The following is a 20698-nucleotide window of genomic DNA, read 5'->3' on the forward strand; positions in this document are numbered from 1 at the left end:
TAAGAGACTACTCAATATGAGGCAACTCCGGTCTGTATTACACTATTTTAACCCTCACAAAGACTTCTTTCCTCAAGCCTAAACTTCTCCCATGTCATCAAACATCTGCTGATAAGGCTTCACAGCTCCTTTGAACAAAGGGCAAAAGTCCTTAAGCAGCCTGAAAAGGCTCAGCATGATCTACTTACTACCTTACCTCTACAGTCATCCTCAGCCACTCCCCCTTCATTTTTCCCAAGCTGAATTCCTTCCTGTTCCTACTCAGGGCCTTCACATATGTTGGCCTCTTTGCCTAAGATGCTCTTCCCCCTACTCTTTACCTGGCTGTCCTCTAGTTACCCTCAGGTCTCAGCTTTCAAGTTGACATCCCCATCTCCACCCATCTAGGCTAGATGCCCCTCCTCTGTGCTCCCATAGCTCCCTGTACTTCTGTATTTCTGTATCCTAGTACTTATCACTGTATTGGAGTTGCCTAGTTACTTGCCTCTATCCCCCACTAGGCCATAAGCATTGTGGGCAGGGACCATGTTTTATTCCCTGATGTTTCGCCAGGGTCTAGCGCAGTGCCTGGCAAATAAAAACACTCAGTAAACATTTGCTGTATGAATGACTGGATGATGGAGGTCAGTGGGCCCAACCCCCTCTGGGCCCTGTGTTTTAAGATCCATTGCTATCTTGGTGCTAGCCTAAAGGGCAAATAAAGCTTTGGCTCCTACTGGGGCTGGGGGAGGAGAGTAGGCCCTCAGATTGTTTCCGAAACCTGTGACTTCAGCTATCTCGCCCCAGCTCTCCTGAAATGATAGGATTTTGGTGTGTAATTAGACTGAGCGTTTCTCTACCCAGACCACCCTCCTAGAGTCCCCCACAAATTGACCTCACTGGGCCTGCTTTTATGAAAGGTTTATTCCTAGTGCTAGGTCCCAATCTTCCAGGGCTCTAAGCACAATTAAACTGGGTGGGTAGGTGAGGGGAGACCCATTCAGATGCAGGGCCAGAAATGGGGCTCCCCATATCCCCACCCCTTTGGTCCCAGTCCCCTTCTCTGCAATGGGCACGCATTGAGGAGGGACAAAGGATATTGGAGGCAACATCATTGGCCCAGGGGAGCCCAAGAAGAGCTGCCATTGGCTGACAGGGCCTTTTGAGGCTCTGCCATTGGTCAGGGGGCACACCCCAGGAACTGGGATAGGCCTGAGGAGTGATGCCATTGGCCAGGGAGTGGTTTTTGTCATAGCCTTTGGCTGTGGAGTGGAAGGAAAAGATCTGGGAATGAAGCCCAGTGGCCAGGAAGATAAAGGACAGGGCAGCAGCTGCTGGGCCTGCAGACCTCCTGTCAGGCCCCAGCCAGGGAAAGGGAACCCAAGCCAGAGCGCAGGTGGCAAGGGATGTCCCATGTCCAAATCTCCCCCACCCTGGGACTGCCCCTCCCAATGTCCTTCTTGACAGCCAGGTTGGGCTGGAGTGGCTCACTGCTCCTCTAGCCAGGAGGGCTTCTCAGCTCCTGGAGGCCGCAGCTTGATGTTGAACTGCTGCAGGGTCTGCTCCAGTTGTTTCTGGTTCCCAGCAAAGTAGGCTGACACGGCATTGTGGAAGAGCAGCAGCTGCTTGTGCATCACCTTGATCTGGGGGTCCAGCAAGGTCAGCTGAGACTGGACTCAGACACCCTTCCTGAGGGGCTATGAGCCTGAGCCCAGACCAGGGGCACATGGACTCTGCTCTGATGGTGCTTTTGGAGTGGGGGCTGACCTCCATCAAGGGGGCCAAAGGATAAAAGCCAGTGTGATAGGAGAAACCGGACTTGATTGGCAGGGCCAGAGGTTCTGGCACCCAAGCTCAAGGGCTGGATTTTTCCCAGTTATGTTCTTGGGATCAGCAGCCAAATCGTCCAATAGGAAAGGGCCGGGGATCAGAGGGAGGGTGACAGGAAAGGTCCAGGGGCTGAGTGGGCTGGGGGAAGATCCCACTCCTTAGCCAGGCTGTATTTCCCCATCCAATAATGGGGAGGGTTTTTTCTTGGGCGGGGGGGGGGGGTGAGGTCAGTGTTACAGATGGGAAGGTGGGTTGGGTCAAAGGGGTGGGGTTAGCACCTTGTTTTCTTCCAGGAACTTGAGCTTGATGGCCACGTCTCCCCGCAGCTTCTCATATTTGTCCCGATGGGCCTGGAAAGTGGCCTGGGCACTCTCAAGTCGACCACGCATCCCTGCATCACGGGGGCCTAGGCTCAGCTCCTCTAAGTCTGTCCGGTAGGCATCGTATTCCAGCCTGGGGAGGGGGCGATATGGGCTGGTCTCCACCCCTTTGCCCTCCACACGTACTCTCCTTTCTTTTCTCAATTCTTATGCCCCTAAAGCTCAAACTTCCACCCATGCCAGCCAATGCCCCAAACCCTAGGCCCTGCCAGTGCCCACACCTGGCAGCCTCATACTGTTTGACAGTCATGAGTGTGTCTTCCATGGTCTTGGTTACCAACGTATTGATGCTAGAGACAAAGAAGTTCACAGCCCCTAGCAGCGTCTCTCCGTTCTTGCACAGCAGCTTCTGCGTCTCTGCATTGTAGCCAAATTCCTCCTGAGGGCAGAAGGGAGGGACAGGCCTTGAGTAACAGTCGGGGCTGTAGGGGGCCCTTCTTTCCCCTCCTGTCCTGGGAGGAACCAGCCATTGAAAGTGGAACAACCCAGCACTGCCTCCAGCAAGGCTCCCTTAGCCAGAAAGTTAGTGGGGCTGCCCTGGGGATGCCTGGGGCAGGAATGTGGGAGTGAGGGCCTCAGATGAAGTTCACAGGAGTGGAATAGGGAAAGCCAGTGAAGCAGGCAAAGGAGGGGCTCCGATTAGGCTGAGCACTGAAGGCACTCCTGTCAACGCAGAGAGGGATACTTGTGATGCACCTGGTGTGCCGCCTGCCCCACCCCCTCCAACTTCTGGACCTCCGTACAAGCCCCTGCCTCCACAGGTGGGTGCTGCTGGGGGCAGAGCTGGGCCTGCCCTGGAGGGGTTCTCCCTCTGGGCTGCAGGAGGGAGGGAGGCTGAGGGGTGACGGCCTGGCGGGCCCGGGCCCAGCCCCCAACCCTCTCAGGCCTGGCTGAGGCACCTGAAGCTCTGGGGACTTCTGGCTGAGGTCAGCAAAGGCATCTCCTAGTGCATGCTGGGTCTGCAGCAGGCTGTAGAGGTGGGCTGTCAGTGCCCGGCCCAGCTGCAGGACACTCTCATACTTGCGCTTCGTCTCACGCAGCAGCTCAATCTGCAGCTCTAGCTCCAGGTCCACAGTCCGGGAGCCTCGGCCAAATCGCTCTGATAACAGCTGCTTTGTACACTGATTGGGAAGTGAGGGAATAGGTCAGAGACCCTAGCACCCTGTCCTCCCAAAAGGTACCTACCCCAGCATCCCCAGGCTCCTAGTCTCAGCCATAGATGGGACATTAGGATCTGGAAGATGGGGCAAAGGTACCCAGGGGAGTTTGGGGGAAGGGAGAGGTGCTTGAATCCCACCTTGTATGTGTTGATGCCCCATTTCTTGACGATGTCAAACTTCTCTCCAGCGATGCCCCGAGCCACCTCATCTCCGGGGCCAGTAGGAGTGGTATTGTGAGATGGATGGCGGCCAGACCCTAAAGGACCAAGTTCTCTGACACCAGCCTCTCTCAGATACAATCAGACACCTCTGTGGTTCCGCCCATACTTCCCTCCCAGCACATGAAAATGACTTCCCTGAAGGAGCAGAAGCTAGAGACAATTAGATTCTCCTACTCACTAGGAGGAACTCATATATTGTGCCCTGAGACCCAAAACCCAATATACATCCGGCCTCCTTCTGAAGTGGTGGTGGGGATTGAAGAAGGAGGGAAGAGGGAGTTGCTAGTGTACAGGGGTAGAGAAAACAACAGGAAATAGGCTGAGTATGGGGTGACTGATCAAGGGTAGTGTCAAACAGAAAACCCTGCTGACATTCCCATGTGGATACTAGTCAGTGTGAGATTCAGAGCTGTTTGTTCCTCTAAATGTTAGAGTCTAAAGTAAAACTCTGAGAAGCCTCACAAAGTTCCAAATGAGATTCAGGCTCCAGAGTAGGCGGGGGAGGCCTGTGAAACAGAGTTCTTTGCTTGACTTAGGTGGTGACAGCAGAGAAAGGACAAGTGGGGCTAAATGACAAGTGGGAGCAGATGGACACCTCTGGGAACTGGCCTTGGGCTGAGATTCCGTAGGGTTCATACTAGCAGAGGTTCCCAGGATCTCCAGACATAATTCAAGCCTCCTTAGACATGCTCTATGCTCCCTAGAACCACCACTCTCCCCCTCTCCACTCAAGCTCCCTGTCCTGTTCTGATCATTCATACCTGTGGGGATGAGTCCATCACCAGAGCCCCCATAGCCACCAGACACAATGCTGGTTTCATTGAGGTTGGGTCCTGACACCATCACCTGCTGGAGGTCCTATAGGCCAGAGAAGAGGGGGGCTTCAGGAACATAGGGGCAGCTGAAGCATTTTGGGGGTGAAAACAAGCTTGGATTGAAGCATCATAGAGAGAGCACACAAAGGAAGTCTGCACAGAATCAGAACAAAGATTTGTAAAAAGATTGAAGGGAGATAGGTAAGTTAGGGGAAGGCTACTGGAATAGGGGCGAGAGTTCAGGGTTTAGGAGTTGGGATTCCTCAATTGAAACAATATGAAGAATCAAACAGAAGCACCTGCTCCAGCCCATCATCCTCAGGAAGCTGCCCAGCTTCGCCATTCCCGTGGATGGGGATCTCCATTGTGGCTGCCTTCCCTAGGATCCCGTCCGTCATGGCTAGCGAAGGGACTGGAGTCAAAGTCTCTACCCCAGCACCCTGCAAAGCCCAACACAGACAGTTCTGGAAACTGGCCAGTACTCCAAAGAGGAAGATCTCCCCTGCCATTTCGGAGGTTGTCCCAGGGCCTCAGTGTTCTGGCGTTTGGCCACTACTCTTACCTGAAGTATATGTATTTCTTCCCTCCAAGGTGCATATTTGTAACACGCACACCCAGGCCTCAGGTGTGCCTGACCTGAGGTCATGTTCTCATGAACCCCCCATCCTACCAGGACTCCGGTGATCATTCATGCATTCAATCACTCAACAGACATTTAATGAGTGCCTACTATGTGTCATGCACTATTTGAGGCAATAGAAATACAGCAGTGAACAAGAGAGATAAAGTCTGTGCTCTCAAGAAGCGTATGCCCATGCAGGTGTTTCTCCCCATCAGGAGATGAACCCCTTTCCCAGGGCTCAGGTGTGTACCCCCACTCAGGTATGTTCACCACTGCTTGGCCTTTCACACTCCTTTAGTGTTTCTTCCTCTTTCCTGCAGGTGGTCTCCCCCTCCTCTATCCCATGCACCTCCTCTTCCTCGGGCCCTCCCCCCTCAGGCCTTAGTTGAATCAGTTGGTATAAGTTCCCGACCTCTGGGAAAAGCCTCTTTTTCCCAGTACATAGGTAGGTGATCCCTTCCAAAGTCAGTTATGTCTCCCCAGGTGTGTGAGTCTCCGCCCTCCCCCCATACACCTGGGCATCAGGTGTGTCCTCATCCTTCCCCAGGGTTCAGAGGCATCTTGTCCTCAGGTCAGGTTCGTGCATTCAACTTGCCCTCGCCCATGCACGTCCCTCTCACCTCGGGCCGGGCCGCTCTTCCCCTCAGGGCGCCAGGCCCGGGCCGCGCGGGGACCTCGGGCTCCAGTTCCCGTCGCGATCCTAGCGGCAGGTCAGGGACTTGGCGGAAGTGACGTCCTCTCCCGGGCAGAAGAAGCCGGCCACGTCGCAGATTATGAGGGCGGAAGTGACGTTAGCATCTGGGGGCAGGGCGATCCTGGAGCCAACCTCTCTGTCCCTGGGGAGCCACGAGAGGTCACTTCCGGGGCATGACCGAGAAGCTGTGAAGGAAGTGACGTAGGGCACGGGCCGGTGGCGTGATGGAGCAGCAGCAGCAGCAGCAGCAGCAGCAGCAGCTCAGAAACGTGAGTGGGAGCTTTAGGGCCATGCGTTCAGCTAGCATCCCTGTCTGCATGGCGGGAACTCCAAGGAACCAGGCATCAGAGGGCTGGGAACGTCGGGCCATGGGGTGCGGTCCTGGGAGAGCTCGGGCGGCGCGGCCTTGAATGGAGATGTGGCCCCTCTTCGCTGAGTTCCTTGTCCCCTTTCTTCCCAGCTGCGGGACTTCCTGTTGGTCTACAATCGGATGACGGAACTCTGCTTCCAGCGCTGCGTGCCCAGCCTGCACCACCGAGCTCTGGATGCTGAGGAGGTTAGGTGGGGGAACTGAGTAGGGAGACGACCCTCGATCCTCAGAGCTAACCGTAGACTGCTTCCCTATTCTGCCACTTCCCCTACCTCTGGCCCTGGCCTTTCTACGATCCTCGCCCCTAGGCTGGGGATGGGAGAGAAGGAGACGGACCTGACAAGACACCTTTGGCTTCGACTTCCACCCTGTCTTCCTTCCAGGAGGCCTGTCTGCACAGCTGTGCTGGGAAGCTGATCCATTCCAATCACCGCCTCATGGCCGCTTACGTGCAGCTCATGCCTGCCCTGGTACAGCGCCGCATCGCAGACTACGAGGCTGCCTCATCTGTGCCAGGTGTTGCTGCTGAACAGCCCGAAACCTCGCCATCAGGGAGCTAGCCGTCCCCAACCCCGGGAAGGGAGGCACTGGATGGACCCTCAAATTTAAGGAGCCAGTGGACCTTGGGCTGGGTGCAACCTGTATATAGTAAGTGAGGAGTTGCCTGAGAGCTGGGTACTGTTGCTCCTTTTCCTGGAGCTAATAAACCCACTTTTACTTTGTTTGGTTTATATTCTGGGCAAGGAAGCTTTGCCCACTTGATTGGCACCATCTTTATTATTCTGTCAGGATGCTTCAGCCCTGGCAGCAGAGAAATTGCCTTCAATGTGTAGAAGAAAAACCTCAGCATTCCCAGGCACCTGGGTAAAGCGACGTCTGTGGGTACAACTTTAAGACTGGTAATAGCGACAAGAAGTTGGTTTCTGCCCAGATGACAGAAAATGGGAACTCTGTCTAGCTGTCCTTAAATCTGTCTGACTTAAATGGCTCACTTAGAGATATCTAAGGACAGCAGATTAAGAATCCACAGGGCTTTTAGGCGCTACCTCCTGGGAAGTCAGTAGCCTCAGACAGAGATGAAACCTGTAAGAATTCTGGAGTGTTCTGGAAAGTCAACCACTTCCTCAAGTTGTTACTTACTTAATATTTTCTGTCTTCTTAGGATGAGCAGTAAAATCTTTAAACAAAGAAGATCTGTGTACTTGTCTTCAGGAGCAGTCAGAAAGGGGAAAACTTGTGGAACCATATTCTGCAATACAGTCAGACTCGAGGGATAAAAACCTAAGGGAGGGGCTTCCCTGGTGGCGCAGTGGTTGAGAATCTGCCTGCCAATGCAGGGGACACGGGTTCGAGCCCTGGTCTGGGAAGATCCCACGTGCCGCGGAGCATCTGGGCCCGTGAGCCACAATTACTGAGCCTGCGCGTCTGGAGCCTGTGCTCCGCAACGAGAGGCCGCGACAGTGAGAGGCCCGTGCACCGCGATGAAGGGTGGCCCCCACTTGCCGCAACTAGAGAAAGCCCTCGCACAGAAACGAAGACCCAACACAGCCATAAATTAAATAAATAAATAAAATTTAAAAAAAAAAACCTAAGGGAGAAGTAGATGGTGATGGTTATGGGAAAAAAAGGAAGAAAGCCAAATCTTCAGGACTTCTTGAATGTTACCTTAATGTCTCACTGCTTGTCTGTAGTCTCCTGATTCCATCTCTTCGTCTACCCCACATTGTTCCCACTGTGCCTGTTCTGTGATTTCTAATTCCAACCTGTCTGTTCTTCCCTCATTATTTCCCTCCGTGTGGAATTTACTTCTGTATTCAGCAATCTGAGTGGCCTATCCATCACTGAATTTTCTTGCCATTTTTGTGTCCTTTTTGTATCAGCTGTTTTAACATTTCTGTTCCTCTATTCACACTGCTAGAGAAAAACAAAGCTGTGTAGTGAATGCCACTAAATATTCAAGGTCTCCAACCTCAACCAAGCCCTCGTTACAAACAAGCAACCCTTTGTGGGTTCCTGGTCTGTTTGCTTTCCTAATCACTACGGCAGTTATTTTACACCTTCATTGCTCTCCTTAATCCCCTACCTCACCCTCGACTATTCCCCATCAGGTGACCATGTTTGATTTTTAAAATGGAAGTAGAACTTCTTAGACATTGGTTTCCACAATCATTAAAAAAAAAAAAAAGAAGGAAATAAAAGAAAACTTATAACCATCCACAAAGCAGATGTTTTCTCTCCTGTACAGATCAGGATGTTGAAATTCTCTGGTAGCAGACCCTGTCTGAAAATGCAGACCTGTGTTTAAAATCCTTTACTACACCAGGCTGCCTTTCAAAATATCTGTTGAGCACCTGCTTTGTATAGGTTCTGATCTTGGTATTATCCCCACTTAACAGATGAGGAAGCAAGAATTCGGTATGTACCAGAAGCCCACCTTATACACAGTTACCTATTGAGAAAAGTGGCTCTAATCAGCTTTTTGCCTCATTAGCTGAACAAATCTTGAACAGAAAGGCTTGCCAAGACCCTTCCTTAATAAAAAAGTTGTTGACCAGGAACTTTCCTACTGAGTGGCTTCATGTCTGCCCAATAAAGTTCTCTCCTTGAAAAGTAAATGCAGGTAAAACAGCTTGTGAACCTTGCAATTCCCAGAGACAGAAATGGAGACCTGGGATATTGTTGTGATGGTGGGAGGATTCTTCTACATTGATTTTTTTTTTTTTTTTTAATTTCAGTGTGTGCTGTGTACCTTGTTTTCTTTTTTTTTGTTGTTATAAATGGATGGGCAGTTAATTGAACCCAGTGTTTATATTTTATTTATTTATTTATGGCTGTGTTGGGTCTTTGTTTCTGTGCGAGGGCTTTTCTCCAGTTGTGGCAAGCGGGGGCCACTCTTCATCGCGGTGCGCGGGCCTCTCACTATCATGGCCTCTCTTGTTGCGGAGCACAGGCTCCAGACGCGCAGGCTCAGTAATTGTGGCTCACGGGCCCAGTTGCTCCGCGGCATGTGGGATCCTCCCAGACCAGGGCTCGAACCCGTGTCCCCTGCATTGGCAGGTAGACTCCCAACCACTGCGCCACCAGGGAAGCCCCCTACATCGATATTTATGTATATCCCTGCAATAAACTTCCATTGTGAATTATCTATGTTTCCATGTCACATAATTAGTAATTGCTGGAGAAGGGCTAGGAACACAGATCTGTCTGACTCTAAAGCCTGTGTCCTTTGAACTTCCAGAGCTTATATTTGCCTGCTTATCTGCAGTCAACCTTTCCCTAGGCATGGAAAGACAAGTGTCTCTCAATCTGATCCACCAAGACTTTTTAATCTCTTCTTTCCTTTCTGTTTATAAATAGGTTCAATATTTATGAAAAGAACCTTATTCCTACTATCTGTCTTCCCTTGTCACTGAAATCTCCTTCAGGTCTTACCGTAACGTCTTAGCCATTGTTACAATGAGCAATGTGATGTTTCAGGCACAACACGAGGGTAAATGTTGACAAAGCTTTATCCCTTTATCACAAACGTATTTGAGACAGGGTTGTTCTTGCTATTGTGGCTTCAGAACTTAACTGCCTACTCCTTTGCAAAGTCTAATTCCTTTGAGCCTATTCAACTATACCACCCTCTCGTATTACTTATCTGTAGTAACTGCCACTCTCCTACTTTCCTCTACATAGCTAGCTCTTGGTCTTCCTATCCACCTCTTGATACTTTAATGTTGCACAAGACAGTCCGTTCTGTTTCTCTTAGTTCCTTGACCCAATCTCTAATGATTTCTACTCTGTCTCAGCTACTCATACTTACATCCTTTCCATTGTCACCACCCCAAACTGCTCCATCTTCAAAGCACTATTACTTGCATCTTATTCACTGACTGTATTCCTTCCACTTTGTTTATTGAACTATTCCTCTACCATTTTTTTATTTAATTTCACTGCAGCATTCATACCATTGCTTCTACATTCTCTCCATTAACACCTTCCTGTCTTTAGATTCCTGTCGAGCTTAAATTCTAGTCATTCTTGGGACTTCGCTGGTCGTCCAGTGGTTGAGACTCCGCATTTCCACTGCAAGGGGCCTGGGTTCGATCCTTGGTCTAGGAACTAAGCTCCCGAATGCCATGGGGCGTGGCCAAAAACAAACAAAGTCCTTACTAAATTCTAGTAATTCTTTTGGAATAGGCTAAATTTCCTTCCCTCTCATTTCTTTGTTGGACTTGGGTAAAATGAAACATTTGTGCCTGCATTTGGACATCTAAAAACTGCCCAAGGTAATCACTATAGAGCAGATTTATATCGCTATGAATCCATGGTTATCAACTTCAAATGGAGTCTGAGGCCCTGTAATCCCACTAGATTTTTCTAGTTGTCTTTCCTGTTCCCTGCAATGACTATTTCAAACCAATATTCTTTTTTTTTATATAAATTTTTTTAGTTTATTTTATTTTTATTTATTTATTTTTTGGCTGCGTTGGGTCTTCTTTGCTGCGCATGGGCTTTCTTTAGTTGCGGTGAGCGGGGGCTACGGATCGTTGGCGGTGCGCAGGCTTCTCATTGCGGTGGCTTCTCGTTCCGGAGCACAGGCTTGTGGCGCATGGGGCTCTAGAGCACAGGCTCAGTAGTTGTGGTTCACAGGCTTAGTTGCTCCACGGATCTTCCCGGACCAGGGCTCGAACCCATGTCCCCTGCATTGGCAGGCAGATTCTTAACCACTGCGCCGCCAGGGAAGCCCCAAACCAATATTCTTAAGCCTCTTATTATCCCCACGATTCTCTTCACTTTCTGCAGGTAACCTTATTTTAACTTCATAGGCAAAAGTAGAAGCTATCAGTTAGGAGCTCCCGCAACATCTTGCAACTCAAAACTTGGTCACCCATCTACATCTGCATCATTCTCTCCTCTTTCCCTCCCGTCTAAACAGGACAAGTATCCCTCTTAAGGCCAGTGCCTATTCCTGTGCACTGAATCCTAGTCCTTCCTTCTTTGGAGATCTCTGACTTTTTCCCACTTTACTAAATTCTCATCAGTGTTTAACCATGCCAAAGACTCCCGTTACAACAAACAAACCACTCTACCTCACAGGTACCGTCCAGTTTTTTTCCATTTTACAGCTAAACTCAAAACAGTGGATACTTTGGTCTTCTCCATTCCCACTTCTCCGCCCACTCTATTTTGACTTCTGTAACCTTTATTCTATTGAAATAGTTCTTCCTGAGGTCACCCTAGCTCACCAAGTGACCTTCATATCCCTGAATCCAGTGGTTATTTCCTCAGCTTACTTCACTTCTTAGTGGCATCTGGTACTATCGACTTGTTCCTCATGGACACTCTCACTGGTGTCTGTGATTCCACTCGTGTTTTCACTGCTACCTCTGGCCACATCTTCTTAGCCTCCTTTGCAGGCTTACCCACCTCCAGCCATTAAATCTAAAAGTTTCTCAAGGTCCTGTTATTTCTCAGTGTAATTTTTCTGGGATTGTTTCATGCCCATTTTGAGCGTTAGTCACTGATAATTCAGATCTCTCCTCTGAGCTACTCGATTTGACATCTCCACTTAGGTGTTTCAGAAACATCCCAACTCAACATGTTTCCTCATAAACTTTCCTCCTATGCCTGGTACTCAACCAGTTGCAGAAACTTGAAACCTCACTCAATTACCAAATCCTATCAGTTTACATTTCTAAAAGTCCCTTGATTCTGTCTGCTTCTCTCCATCTTCACAATCTCCCACCAAGATTACTGCAATTCCTGCTTCTTCCCATATCCACTTCTGCACCCCTCCAATCTGTTGTCCATTCATTGGCCAGATGACACAAACTGAGGCTTAAAACCTTGCAGTAGCTCCCTCCCCATTAGGATTCAAAACTGACATTCTACACATGACCTACAAGGCCTTGCATGATCCAGCCCCCCACCCCCACCCCCCGCAGCCCACCTCAGCTTAATCTTGTCAGTAACTGTCAAACACCAGACAGTTAATGCTGTCTGTTGAACTGAATTGAATGGAACTGAACCACACCTCACTCCCTCTCTGTATTCTAACAACTCTGGCCTTTCAGTTCCTCTAACCAGTCATACACTACTCCGTCTCAGGGCCTATCTGCTGTCTCCTGACTTGGAATGCTTTCCCCCTTACTCTCCCTACCTAATTTCTACTCATTCTTGAGTACTTAGTTCAAATACTGTGTCCTCAAATAACACTTCCCAAACTCCAGCTCCCATAAATGCTTATGTTTTTGGCATGTAGCACTTGTACACTTGGTAATGATCAATATAAACCCCATGAGGTCAGAGTCCTTGTCTGTATTGCTCACTGTTGTATCCTCATTACAGTGCCTGGCACATAAAAGTGCTTGATAAATATTTGTTGAATGAGCATCTTTCAGTCTCTTCCTAGCTCAATCAACTGTTTATATAATGAGAGAAAGGCTTTTTATCAGAAGGGACAGCGATGAATCTGCATTTAACCTTTGACCTTTTGCCAATGATTTAGAGGTGTTTTTCATTCAAACCTTCACTTTTTGTATCTTCCTCCCTTAAGCAGATAAGTCAACACCTAAAAGCCTCCATCTGCAGCAAATCATTCAGATCTTGTAATGAGGGATTCTTACCAGTCATTTACCCAGTTAAAAATTGGAGGTTCTGTTACTAAGAAGGAAGAGGAGAATGGTTACTGGGAGACACCTGCCAATCCATTATCCGTACTAACCAAGAGGGATTCATGTAAAATATAAAATTTAACCATGGTACTCATCTACTTAACGCCTTCCATGACCTTCAGACTCCTTAGCCTCACAATGGAGGCTTTCTCTGATCAGGTCCTAGATGACCTCTCTGGCCTCATCTTCAGCCAGCTTTTGATTATCTTATCCTCGTTATAAAAGAATTGATTTATTTGTAGTGTTCAGACACATCATGCTAATTCTGGACTCTTTCCTTTTCTGGGTATGGCCCACATTCATCCATATATTTATATATTTCACAAATACTTGAGAGACTGCCTTTACCAGCATCGTTAAGCCCTGCAGATACAGAGGTGAACGAGAAAGATGCAATCGTCGTTCTCTTGGAACTTAACATGGATATGGTGAAGGTCAATATAGAACAAGTAATTGCAACCGTGACGTATGTCAGGAAGAAGAAATGTGTGTTGTAATGAGAACAGACAGTAGTACTAACTTAACCCATGTGTGGGATGAAGAGGAACTTCCCTGAGGAAGTGATTTTGAAGCTGAGATTTGAAGGATGAATTAGAATTAACCAGGCAATAGACAGAGGGAAGGGCTGCCCTCCTTTCCTTCATGTCTTTGCTTAGATGCCACCTTTTATTAAGGCTTACTCTGATTACCCTATTTAAAATTGCAACCCATCCTCTCCTTGGACATTCCTGATCCTCTTTTTTTCCCACAGCACTGTCACTTCTCACATACTACATAGTTCGCTCATTTTGTTTATTATTTATTATTTGTGTCCTCCCCCACTAGAAAGTCAGCTCCATAAATCAGGAATTTTTGTCAGTGTTATTATTTTGTACACTGATATAACCAAACACCTAAATTGGTGCCCAACACAATTGATACTCCACAAATATTTGTTGATAAGTGAAGGCAAGAGAGAATATTTCCAGAGCAAAGGTCTAGAGCTTGGCTTTAGAGGGAGGAGGATCGTCTCTTATTGGTAACAGGAAGGAGGGAGGAATGGATGAGATCAGATCTAAGTAGTTTTTTGATTTGGTTTTGGAAGATTGAGAGTTCCTTTTAAATAGCTTGTGTAACAGTTAGTTTTATGTGTCAGTTTGGCTAGGTTACAGTACCCAGTTATTTCATCAAACGTTAATAATAGAGGTATTGCTATGATCGTATTTTATAGATGTGGTTAACATCTATAATTAGTTGACTTTAAGCAAAAGAAACTTCCCTCAATAACGTGGGTGGGCTTCATCTAATTAGTTGAAGGCCTCAAGAGCAAAAACTGAGATTTCCCAGAAAAGAAATTCTGCCTCAAGATTGCAACATTAACTCCTGCCTGAGTTTCTAGCATGCTGACCTGCCCTATAGATTTTGGACCTACCAGCGCCACAGTCGTGTGAGCCAGTTCCTTAAAATCAGTCTCTCTCTCCCTCTCTCTCTCTCTCTCTCTCTCTCTCTCTCTCTCTCTATATATATATATATATATATATATATATCTCTTTCTTCCTCCCTCCCTCCCTCACTTCCTTCCTTCCTTCCTTCCTCCGTCCCTCCCTCCCTCCCTCCATTCCTCCTTTGCTTTTTTTCTCTGGAGAACCCTGACTGATACAGCATCTACATTTTTTTTTTTTTTAAGTTGGAAGTGAAGTTATCATCAGAGAGTAAAGCCAAAGAAAATGGAAGATGAGAAAGTACAGCAGAAGGTTTGAAATAGTCATTGCACAGAATGAGAGAGTGAACTGACAAAAGGAACATAATTAGATTATTAGGTAGTGTTGAAGGCTCAGTAGAGGTTACTGAACAGAATTCCCTTTTGGCTTTGTCTGTCTGGAACTTTTTTTAATTGAAGTATAATTGATACACATCGTTATATTAGTTTCAGGTGTGCAACATAGTGATTTGACATTTATATCCCTTATGAGATGATCACCACAATAAGTCTAGTCACCATTTGTCACCATTTAAAGTTATTACAATATTATTGACTGTATTCCCTCTTCTGTGTATTACATCCCCATAACTTAATTTATTTTATAACTGGAAAAAACTATTATTTTAAGGCCTAAAACTTTAAGGCCTACTGTAACTCTTCCTTGCCCTTTCCAGGAAGGATTCTTATTTGTGCCCTCATTGAACCCTTTTATGTCTCGTTCACCATTATGTCCACAGCACTTGGTAGAGTGCCATAAACAACAACAAAAACACATAGCTCACACAAATCAGTTATATCACGTGTGTATTCTCTACCAGGCTCTCGTCTAAGCATTTTATATACATTAACTCATTTAATTCTCACAACAACCCTGTAAAGTAGGTACTACGATTATCTCCATTTTACAAAAAAAAATAGAATTGCAGTAAAATATCCCACGACTAGCAAGTGGTGGAGTCAGGTTTTCAATCCAGTCAGTGTGACTTCCAGAGTCTGTCCTCTTTCTCACTAATGAAGATTGATTGCTATACATTTATGCATTTGTTCCACAAATATTTTCTGATGACCTACGCATGGTGCCTAGCACTAGGGGCTGGGGGTACAGCAGAGAGCAGTCAGAATCTGCCACCGTGGAGCTTATACTTCTAGTCAGGGGAAACAGACAATAAGCAGTTAAGTAAGTATTGATATGAGATGGTAATAAGTGCTATGGGGAAAATGAATGCAGGGTAAGAAGGATAAGGAAGGTGGGGAGAGTGTTGCTATTTTAGGCTAGATTGTCAGAGAAGAACTCACTAATGAGGTCTCCTTAAGCAGAAACTTGAAATGAGGGAGTAAGCCTTGTGGACATCTGGAAAAAGAGTGTTCACTGTGGTATCAGCCACTACTTGCCCACAGCATCCATTGTCCCCTTCTTCCTTTACTAATAGAACCCCTGACTTCAACCTGGGCAGATGGTGGCTGAAAATAAAGATCAGATTTTGCAGCTTTCCTTGCAGCTAGGTGTGTCCATGTGATTGAGTGATGCATGCATTGCCAGGTTGTGCCCTTAAGGGTAAGGGTATGCCTTCTCCTACTCTTTCCCCCATCTCACTACTTGGGATGGGGCCCAACACACATGGTGTTGAACTGTCTTGGACCTTGAGGATAAGGACCACTTCCTTGGAGAAGGCAGAACAACTAAAAGTCTGCCATATTAGCCCTGGAGTACTTATTCCTGGACAGTTGTGTGAGAGAAAAAGTAAGCTTCTATTATGTTTAAGCCATCGTATTTTGGGGGTCTTTTTGTTATTACAGCATATGTGTAGTAGACAGAATGTTAACATGGTGCCCAAGATTTCCCACCCCCTGTGTACACACCCTGTATAATCCCTAGGACTGTGAATATGACAGATTTTACTTCTGTGATTAGGTTGTATTATATGACATACTTGACTGTAAGAAAGGGAGATTATCCGGGTGGGCCTGGCCTAACCACATGAACTTTTTAAAAGCAGGGAGTTTTCTCTGGCTGGTTGCAGAAGAGAATGTCAGAAAGATTTGAAACATAAGAAGGATTTGAGGCACTGTTGCTGGTTTGAAGATGAAGGTGCCATATGGCAAGGAAGACAGGTGGCCTCTAGGACCTGAGAGTGGCCCCTAACTGAGGCCCAGGAGGAAACAGGGACCTCAGTCCCACAACCGCAAGAAACTGAATCCTGTCAACAACAAGAATGAGCTTGGAGGAGGATTTTCCCCCAGAGCCTCCAGACGAGAACTCAGCCCAGCTGACCTTTCAGGCTTATGATATCCTGAGCAGAGAACCCAGTCAGGCCATGCTGGGCGTCGATGTACAGAACTGTGAGATACTAAATGGATGTTGTTTTAAAGCTGCTTAGTTTGTGGCAATTGGTTACACAGCCACAGGAAACTTCTCTGTCTTCTAAATGAACAGTAAGCAGAGACGTACTGTATGAAGGCTCTGGGGGTGGGGGTGGGGGGCATGCTCAGTGTGATCCAGGCACAGAGGAGTGGTGTGAATAGGGAAAGAAGGACAAAAGGCCACAGAGGTAGCAGCCAGCTGATCAGATAGCAAATTGTAGCCTGTGTAGGACTTCGGCTTTCCTGAGGGAATGAGATGATAAGGCATTAGTGAGTTTGAGCAGAGGAGTGATAGGATCTGCCTGTATTTGAAAAAGGTCACTGGCTGCTCTGAAAAGAGCAGATTGTAGGGGCAAGGGAGGAAAGAGACCAGTTAGAAGTCTATGGAATAATCTAGGTGAGAGGTGATAGTGGCCTAGACCAAGGTTTAGCTCTTAGGGTGGTGAGAAATAGTTGGATTTTGGATATATTTTGAAGCTATAGCTTAACAAAATTTGCTAAAGCATTAGACGTGGGATGTGTGTGTGGGGAGAGGGGAGTCAAAGGTGACACTAAATTTTGACCCAGGCAACTGGAAAAATGGACTTGCTATTTACTGAGATGGGGAAGACAGTGAAAGGAACAGGTTTATTTGGGAGGGAGGCAGTTAGGAGTCTGGTTTCGGACATTTTAAGTTTTTAAGTTTGGGATTCTTATCAGATATATAAAGCAGAGGTGGGACTCTATCACGTGCTGAATTTCTATTCATTGTAATCATTCAGGCGTTCCCTCCACCTCCAACCCCCATTTTGAGCTCCCTGCGATCAAGGAGTTTGTCTTGTTTGGGTTTTTTGCAGGGGGTGAGGTGGGCTAGGCGGATTCGTGCGAGTGCGTGTTGGGTTGGGGAGTGTCCCAAAGACATAGCTTGCTGGTGCCCGTGGCAGCTTACAGGCTCAGTAATAGATAAACAGGCACATGCATTACACCTGCCCACGATGCCCTCAGGATTGCGACTTCCCCAGATCAACCACGTAGCTCTTTTCCAGACCCAACCGGTCAGACGGCCTGTTCCCAAGGCCGGCAGGCGGCCTGTAGGTTCGGCCTGGGCTCGGCCCCTCCCCCCTAGGCCCCGCCCCTTTCTGGCTTCACCCGCGCTCTGAAAGGAGGCTCGGGCCTCAAGCGATCCTGTAACTGTTCTAACCGCTGGGAGCGGGTGGAGCTGCGGGTGAGTTTGCTGCTGGGCATCAGCTTCCTTTCGCACCGCTCCCCGCACCGCCCCCAAGACACCCACTCTCGCCCCTGCCCCCAGGCATGTCCCCTCCTGCGCTCCTACGGATCCCCCTCCCCTCCCTTCCCCTCCTCTTCCTTCTCCTTTCCTCCTCCTTCCAGCCCGGCCCTCTCCGCTCTACCCCGCGCCCCACTCCATCCGACCAAGTAGTTCTCTGTACCCACTCCTCTGCTTTCTGTCCTCAACACATCCCTCAGCCCGTGGGCAAATGGGACTGCGGCTTTGCTGCCTCTGAGTGACGACCTGTTCCTCCCTTCAGGCGATCGCCAGGCTCCAGTCCCAGTGACAGTTCCCTGCTGTCCTAAGGTCCTCTTGAGTGAGCCCTTTCGGTGTGTGTGTCTACAAGTGATCACACGTGTGTGTGCCAGTCTCTGGGTGGAGGTGGCTGTGAGTAGAGCGAGCCTGTGCCTAGGACCCAAGTCTAAGTTCATCCATTTCTCCAGCAGGCACTTCCCCATGAAACCTCACCAGCAGATACCGCTCTCTTCCCTTCCCTTGCCTCCCGTGCCTCTTAGGCCAGGTGAGGGGACAGTGTTCTGGGCAGTGGGAAGGGACTTTTGTGCAGGGAGGGCCCTACCTCTGTCCTGGGCCTGCTTTTTACCAGTCTTTGGGGGAATCTGTGGGGTCGGTTGAGGGTCTCAGGAAAGACCCTCTGCTGGTCTAGCTCTGCCCTTCAGCTCCATCCATTTTCCTGTCCTAAGTCCCTCCCTTCCCCTTTCTCCCAATCCCTTTGACCTTGCCCAGAGCCTAAGCCCCCTTTCTCTTGCCCTCTCTTGGGCTGAACTAAGCAGGTGAGATCCAGCAACCACGAACCTGGAACTGGCAGTCGGATCCTGAGCAGTGGGCGGGGTCAGTTCGACAGCAGTTGAATGCCTGGCTCCTCTTGGTCTCGGATGAAGAGGCGTCATCTAGAGCCCTTGAATCTCGGCACTCTGTAGGTGTCCTAGACAAAGCACAGCAGCCCTGGGCCTGTCAGGGAAAACAGAGGCAGTTCCTGAAGGCAGTGACTCAGTCAGGGCGGCCTGCAGTGCTGGAGCTCCTGGTAGCTGAGCTCCAAACTCTGTTCTCAGCAGTGCTGCAGGATGGCAGCCCCGCAGCTTGGTACTACATGTACGCAGTGCTGGGTCTGCTGCCTCCATATCGTGCGCTGCTTGTTGGTCGCCTTGATTTGCTGCCTTTCGTGGAGCGGCTGTACCGCTGGGCACCCTGGGTCCAGGCCCAGCTCCAGCTGGACCTGCTAGGTGCCATAGACCAGGCCTTTCCCCGAGACACCTCTTTGTTAGAGGGCACCTCCCATGTTGACTGCTATCCCCAGAAGCAGAGGTTCCATCACGGGCCCCCACGCCCAGCCTGCCCTTTTGTGCAGGCCCGGTGGGGAGGGCAGCAAGTAGAGGAGGGGTTGGCCACATGGCTACGACCACTGACACTGCCTGAGCTACAGCACAGCCTGGGTATTGTTGGTACTGAGGTGGCCCTGGAAGAGGCCCACTGGCTAGATGGCCTTAGCCTCCTGCCCTTGGCACTAGCGACGGACATCCCTGTACAGTATGAAAGCAGTGACGGTGACAACGCAGAAGAGGAGCCTGTCGGAAGAAGAGAGACTAAGTAAGTGAGGGACCTAGTCTGGGGCTCTGAGCAAAAGAGAGACAGAACCCTCTTCCCTTCTGTCTGCAAAATAAACCCAGTGGTCTCAGTGTTAATCCCCATAGGGAAATGCAGAAATTAATGGAAATCAAAAGTCAACGATGAGGAAGCCAAAGCTTCAGACAATAGCTTGAGTTTCCAGAGTTTCTAGACTTCTTTTTCATACAGCGCTTAGTTGTTTTTCTCACTTGTTCGTAATCCCTGAGTCTTGCCTCTGGGCCTACCCAGTGCTGGGTGCTGGATGTTTGATCCAGGTCCTTCCCTCGGGACGCTCCTAGGTGAGTGCTTGTCTGAGGGCCCTTCCCACTCACGTCTGTGCGAACTAAGCCAGCTCCAAGGCACATTACAGTTGGCAGCACTGACAGATAGGACTTTCATCCTGACCTTCCAGAGCCTTCTTCCTGCCCTGCGAGTGAGGGGATCCTGGCCCCTGGAGTGGTGATTTTCTCCCCAGTCTGGCTCTCATTGCTCTCTTCAGGGTTTCAGAATGCCTACAGAGACCCCCTCTTCTGAGAGTTCTCTAACTCTAATCTTGGAATTTCTCCCTGTCCTCTGGCCAGCTTGTCTGTGACATATTCACTGTCTGGGAAGAAGGGTAGTTTTACGTTTAATCTAGCTTGGCTTTCTCAATTTTTGCTCTAAGTTAATGGCTGGGTCAAGTTTTTCCTGAAGTCTTAATGGTGGGCAGATAGGCAGGCTCCTGGGGGCCTGATGACAGGTGGCCAGTGCCAACAGTGTATGCCTTCAGTAACCCCAGCAGACTCTTCTTCTTCAAAGATCTTCCCTGTGCCGTAAGTATAAGTCTCCTTTCCTGGGGGAACCTAACTTGAGTGAGAATGGGCTGAGATGTTGGCAAGAAGCCAAGTTCTTTGTCCTCTCTTTGGAGCTGGCGGTAAACCTCTGAGGCCTAGCTAATGTGACTTAATTTGTACCATGTTCCCCAGGACTGGCCTCCCAGGCATTGATACATTCAAGAAGTATTATTGGTTATCTAATATATATCAGGAACTGCTAGATGGTGAGGATACAGAAGCGGTAAGATAGACTCAAGCTCTTCCCTGGGGTTTTACAGCTTAGTTAAGGGAGATAGATGTTAAGTAAGTTGATTTAAGTAAAATATCATGTTAAGTAAGTTGATTTAAGTAAAATATCATTACAATTTGTGTTAAGTGCTATAAAAATCAAAGAACACTGCCCTTCCCCTGGCTGCTCCTCTGGGGTGTGTGTGTGT

The 20698-nt window shown here is 48.6% G+C and overlaps 3 protein-coding genes across 26 annotated transcripts in view; 2 read left to right on the top strand and 1 right to left on the bottom strand.

Moving 5' to 3' along the window:
* Positions 1-885: 885 nt before the first annotated feature.
* ARFIP2 (ADP ribosylation factor interacting protein 2) lies at positions 886-5740 on the bottom strand. The gene is made up of 8 exons (XM_059931005.1): positions 5628-5740; positions 4685-4825; positions 4332-4428; positions 3487-3605; positions 3089-3310; positions 2411-2568; positions 2088-2262; positions 886-1622 (listed from the first exon to the last, which is right to left on the bottom strand). Exons 2-8 carry the CDS (start codon positions 4781-4783, stop codon positions 1467-1469), a joined length of 1026 nt encoding a protein of 341 aa, XP_059786988.1. The 5' UTR covers positions 4784-4825; positions 5628-5740; the 3' UTR covers positions 886-1466.
* A 120-nt stretch (positions 5741-5860) lies between these two features.
* TIMM10B (translocase of inner mitochondrial membrane 10B) lies at positions 5861-6802 on the top strand. The gene is made up of 3 exons (XM_059931007.1): positions 5861-5970; positions 6162-6257; positions 6455-6802. Exons 1-3 carry the CDS (start codon positions 5926-5928, stop codon positions 6629-6631), a joined length of 318 nt encoding a protein of 105 aa, XP_059786990.1. The 5' UTR covers positions 5861-5925; the 3' UTR covers positions 6632-6802.
* The window catches only part of DNHD1 (dynein heavy chain domain 1), an 87742-nt gene continuing 73579 nt past the window's right edge, over positions 6536-20698 (top strand). For 15 of the 24 annotated variants that reach the window (XM_059930966.1, XM_059930977.1, XM_059930979.1 and 12 more), the window contains exons 1-4: positions 17695-17760; positions 18083-18152; positions 18270-18343; positions 18615-19428. In XM_059930966.1, the coding sequence (XP_059786949.1) occupies positions 18280-18343; positions 18615-19428 (878 nt within the window). In that variant the 5' untranslated portion in view covers positions 17695-17760; positions 18083-18152; positions 18270-18279. Of the gene's footprint in view, positions 6588-6637; positions 6720-17694; positions 17761-18061; positions 18153-18266; positions 18344-18614; positions 19429-20227; positions 20259-20698 lie in introns of those variants that run through there. The other 9 variants (XM_059930969.1, XM_059930967.1, XM_059930968.1 and 6 more) reach the window with 9 other exon arrangements.

This window comes from Balaenoptera ricei, chromosome 8 (genome assembly GCF_028023285.1).
Source record: "Balaenoptera ricei isolate mBalRic1 chromosome 8, mBalRic1.hap2, whole genome shotgun sequence".
NCBI lineage: Eukaryota > Metazoa > Chordata > Mammalia > Artiodactyla > Balaenopteridae > Balaenoptera > Balaenoptera ricei.